The sequence below is a fragment of the Stigmatopora nigra genome, chromosome 8 (genome assembly GCF_051989575.1).
Source record: "Stigmatopora nigra isolate UIUO_SnigA chromosome 8, RoL_Snig_1.1, whole genome shotgun sequence".
In the NCBI taxonomy this organism is placed as follows: Eukaryota; Metazoa; Chordata; class Actinopteri; order Syngnathiformes; family Syngnathidae; genus Stigmatopora; species Stigmatopora nigra.
In genome coordinates, this window is record NC_135515.1 from 10,025,113 (window position 1) to 10,030,268 (window position 5,156).

At 39.1% G+C, this 5,156-nt stretch overlaps 1 protein-coding gene across 2 annotated transcripts; it reads right to left on the reverse strand.

The window, feature by feature from the left end:
- Positions 1-663: 663 nt before the first annotated feature.
- Positions 664-4,714, reverse strand: poldip2 (polymerase (DNA-directed), delta interacting protein 2). 2 transcript variants are annotated; one of them, XM_077723328.1, is made up of 11 exons: positions 4,494-4,714; positions 3,714-3,795; positions 3,548-3,645; positions 3,374-3,473; positions 2,620-2,695; positions 2,385-2,492; positions 2,104-2,240; positions 1,956-1,982; positions 1,585-1,710; positions 1,267-1,346; positions 664-1,168 (listed from the first exon to the last, which is right to left on the reverse strand). In XM_077723328.1, the coding sequence occupies exons 1-11, from the start codon at positions 4,673-4,675 to the stop codon at positions 1,054-1,056; spliced, it is 1,131 nt and encodes a 376-aa protein (XP_077579454.1). In that variant the 5' UTR covers positions 4,676-4,714; the 3' UTR covers positions 664-1,053. The 2 variants fall into 2 exon arrangements, with proteins under 2 accessions (XP_077579454.1, XP_077579455.1); XM_077723329.1 differs by having other exon boundaries at positions 3,714-3,789; positions 4,494-4,713.
- Between the last annotated feature and the right edge of the window lie 442 nt (positions 4,715-5,156).

Below are 5,156 nucleotides of genomic sequence, written 5' to 3' on the forward strand. Positions count from 1 at the left end.
CATTACCTAGATACAGGCCCATAAAAGGCAAGTCAATATTCATTTTTCAAAACATATTTATTTGCCTTTAATTACATTCCTATTTACAGTATTCCAACCAGAGCAGTTTCAAATGACTTATCAAAAAACAAAATTGCTTAAGAAATGTTGAGTCAAAAGTTCTTTCCAAGTCATATAGGCATGTTCTATGTCTTCAAGCAGCTATTCATGCTTTGCTTTTATGAAAACCGCCACTCAGATTGTGAGAAACATTACTACCCCCTTGCACGCTTCCTCTATGGTGCACTTCTGGCGTTAAAGACAGAATTAAAATATGAACACTTCTTTTTTCTACCATAGGTAGAAATTTCCTTTATATTTTTACGCACACGCTCCTTTTCTACACAGCGGACGAGATTTACACTCCGTTCAAACAAAGGAAGCTATATCGGAGTGCGACTCATCACAAATCCATGCAAATATTTAAGTCTCACTTTGTACTCACTGGAGAAATTGACCGCCGCCACATTCACAGTTCATTTCACACATTTGTAATTCTAGAGATTAATATCAATCTGCAAAAAATATGTATCTTTGGGTGACATTTTAACTGTTAAAAAATGTTAAGTGTGGAACTTCTATCCTGCATAGTGTTCAGAAATCCCTCTTTTTTTTTAAAAAAAAAAATGTAAGAACTTAACAGAAAAGCCAAGAAAAGTTAACAAGGAAAATGGAAATCAAGACATTAGAGGAGTATTTTTTTTAACACCAGAGGAAAATCATTATATAAGGCTCAATTGCAGGTGCTCTCTTTAGGGGCCCGTCGGAGTAGGAAGGGTTTCCAACCTGGTCAATATTTCAGCCCAAAAATGACCTTGCCTGGAGCATAAAATTTCCATAGGTCCCTGTTTATTTCCATTTAATTTAGCCACATGTATGCACTCAACCAGGATGATGGGTGATGTTGCACATTTGGAAGATCTAAAAATTGCTATGTAGTTCCTTTCCTTAAGCCGATTCTTCTATCTGAAAATAAAGGCAGAGGAAATGATAGGGTGGGATGGCGACTCGCAGTTAGAAAGTGTAGCCTGCAGGTGGGGCTTTATCATCTTTGTTGCTCTCCAGGGAGAAAGGAGGAATACGAACGTCGAAATGAGAGCCATCGGTCCTCTCGATACGAAATGTTCCCCTAAATGTGCAAAAAAAAAGTTTGCTAATATTAATGAGTGCAAAGAAGGTAGAATAAAAGTAATACACACAAGACAAGGAGTTAGAATGCAAACCCACCACATGTGACCACTGGGAGCTTGCAGAGAGACATGGCTGCTGTATTGAAATGCTGGCTGTTCTTTGGATAACACTGGCTCCTGTAACACAGGTTGTGTTAGCAATATGAAGTGTTTCTCAGTGTGTACAAACATACAAATGATTGGGACAAATTTTAGCATCTTATTTACCTTATCCCCAAAAAAAAAGGTTAAAGAAAAAAGAGAATTTTACAGCAAAAGTGACAAGGCATGGGTGCCATTATGTTCCAAAACTTCAATGACATGATTGATTTAAACTATTTCTGTCAGTTTGAGTGTGTGAGTGAGTTCCTCTGACCCTGCCAACTACGCCGCGACCTCGGACAGTCTCCAATGTTCCAGACAGGCTGAAGATCCTCCAGTGTCTCTCTCTTAGCTGAACCACTTCATTGCCCATGTTCTCCAAACGGATGCAGTATCGCCACTTGACAGGATGGCACACAGTTAATATACATACAAGCTGTTGCTAATACAATACAATGAATAATAAAACTGTAGACAGACAACCACTGTCAAAGGCAGGTTTTTTCTTCTTCTATTAAACATACTACAAATTGGAGTTTTCAATGCATGTGCCAATGAAGTTTACCTTCTTTTTTTAACAAGGGTTTTTTAAAGAATGTTATCTCGTGAGCTCGTAAAATCATAATGTTGTATCCTTAAACTCACCCAGTATACATGAGAGTTCTGCCCTTCCTGAATAAAGAAAAAGGGATAGAATCACAATAAACATGTATTACTATCAAACTTTCTCAATCAAAATAAACACTAAAAAGGTCAGTATGACCATCATTAGGAGGTCCCAGGTCTGACTTACCCTCATGCCCATATAAAAGGGTATAACTGTGACCCGTATGTTCTCGGTGGTCTCCCTGTGGACGTCTGAGAGCTCCAACCAGGGGTGATTCTTCTCCTGCCATGCTTTTAAGGTGTCTCTGGCGATGAAGGTAGGAGCTAAGATATGTAGAGCAGGAAAAGTTAACAATGGATGAACACCACAACAGAAAATACTTGAGCAAGTTACACTGCAGCAGCACACAACACAGAAATGAATCTTGATGACCAAAGAAAGACAACACACTGGAGTTGAGTGCTTACATTTGGCAGGGTTATACATGAGGAAACGTTCAAACAGCTCATGCTGGATGGGGATCTGCTCTGCAGAATTGTACGGTAGGATGTCTTCGTGGCTTACGTAGTCCAGACCTGATGGATACGAGAGAAAAAAATACAGTTCTTATTTTAAGATAAATTGGGTTTCTCCATCTTTAATCCTGGATTGTCAGACTTTTATCTCAGTGTGAGGCAGATGAGGGATGCGATGAGCACATACCTGGTATGGCATAAAGGGCTCTACTGTCGTCATGATTGGCCAAGAACGTCACTGCTTCTGTCTGGGATCTCTGAGACTGTCAGATGAAATATGAATACAACATTCAGTAATAAAAACATAAGAATATAACATAAAAACAGTGCTATGGATTCTTTGGTTGCTGTTAAAAGACACAAAACCAATGTACATTTTTTAGCATGGTTTGATGCACAAAAAGTGCTTGTTAATTATATCTATTAATTCAATTTGATCATGTCATCCCTACATAGGAAAAATTGTGGCTCAATGTCTGAATGTTTAGATATCATTAAACACATACTGATCGATAACTGTTGGTGGCAAGATAAGTCATTTTACTAAAGCTCACAGGTGAATTGTCTTAAAATTGAGTTCCCCAATACAAATCCCTACAACTGTCCTGCCGCTGTCAAACGCTAATCTGACCTGTTTACCTTCTTTCAATTCTATCGGTTACAAAGTCAAATTGCACAACCCCCAACATGTTTTTAGAAAGGTCAGCATAAATAGCTTGAACCGCTACTTACAGTGAAGTAGCATATATTCAATCATGTCTTTGTATCACAATTGCATCCTTTTTTCTCTCTCTGTACCCATAAGCCCTTTTCTGGCTAAGTGCACTTTCTGAATAAGTAACCCATTATAAAGAACCACAATGGGAGGAGACCAAACTCCCACACGATAAAACTGTTCCAGCCTTTAAAGACAGTTTTGTTAACCATTCTGCATGACTTACAATATGAGGGCAGTCTCTAGTATCGATCAAAACTTGGTAATATGTGTGAGTCTTCCCCTTTACTTCCTTTGATCCATGAGCACCAGGAGGCTCAGGTTTGCTGAAAGAAAAGAATACTTGAATAAAATGAGGGTCATCTTTGCGTGACAGCAAAACAGAATGAGGGGCATTTACCTGTCAGACATTGGAGGAGTTATGTCTCTATCATATAGTCTGGCGTGCCACGGAAACAAGACAATACCACGATAGCCAAAGACGCTGTGTAGAAATAGCTGAGAAAACACACAAGTCAAGAATGTCTAGTAGTGCTTTCACAACAGTCGCAATGTGCTTGTCATACCTGTCCCGTCTCGTATTTGCCATGCTGCTTCAGAGCCTCAAACACCCCCACTGTTTCCAAAATCTTCCCTTCAGGCCTGTTCCTGCCAAAAAGAGGCAACGTCAATATACATAGTTTGGTTTGGGATGTTAAAATGTCAAGCAAATTTTAGCCTTGGTGAGGATAAATTGGGAGTGTGAGATATGCATACTGTAAGTAAATGCTATGGATTTTTAGGGAGAATTGACATTTTTTAAGTGGTATTTCAGTAGAGGAATTTAGGAAATAATGTCCCTGAAAATGATCAAAGCTATTTTATTGCAGAGATTGCCTAAAAATGTCATGCAACAAAACATTAAATTAACAGTACCATTACTACTTTGATTGACTAGCCACCAATTCAGGGTGTCCCCCGCCTCTGGGCCAAAGGCTGGGATAGGCTCCAGCACCCCCCGCGACCCTAGTAAGGATAAAGCGGTTCAGAATTTCACTTCCCTGCCCACTGGATGCTTTTCTTTCAGAGTGTTTCCAGTCAGAATTGACTAAAAACTATTTAGCAGTAGGCATATTGAGCAGAAATGCTGTAAAAGTTCCCCCGATCACAGAAGACCAACTATTACCACATCGAAGCTGGACATCGGCTGCGTCACAATTTGTTTTTTTTTTCTTCCTGCGCGTCCACAGAGTTATATGTTGACACTTGACATCAGTTCCAAGATGTTCCATATTACCATATTCAGGATCTCGTAGATAGCTAATGTCTTTAGCTTCCTAGCATTGATAACACTGACTGTGGCTTACCGTGACGACATTTGCCTCCTCTGCTGAGCACTCCCGTACATTCCACAGGCTCTGCATTCTAACCGTGGTCTATACATTTCGAATCTACTGTCAGCCATACTTAGAATTCTATGTGCCTGTTTATTATTGTTATATTTACTGAAAGTGCTCAGTAGACCTCTACGTAACGCACAGGCCGCCATTTTTTTCGGTGGTAGGCAGGCCAGGCAGATGAAGCACGCTTTTTACGCACGCACGGGTATACACCGATGATGCCTTCAATGTCAAAGAATAGTGTACGAATAAAAAGTTACTTGTTTATTACGAGCGTTCCTTTCATTGACATGTAGTTTAGCCGGCAGTACACGAAGCTTACATTTAGTACTAGGAAACATGAAGAGAACAAAAATGTGTCCGTGGCCATTGAATATGTAATAATAACTTTATAACCAAAACTAAATTTGTTTTTTCCAGTCATATAATTGAAACTAAACATCGTTAAAAATTAAACTGTTGGTAAACATGAACGGATTTAAGAGGATTAAAAGCACATTACTACCTATGAAGTTTCATTTACGAGGAAACTTGAAGGTAACAAAAATGTTCGCTAACCCTTTGAACGCGTAATAACAATTTTACAACCAAAACCAAATGAGTTTTTCCAGTGTTATAATTGTAACTAAA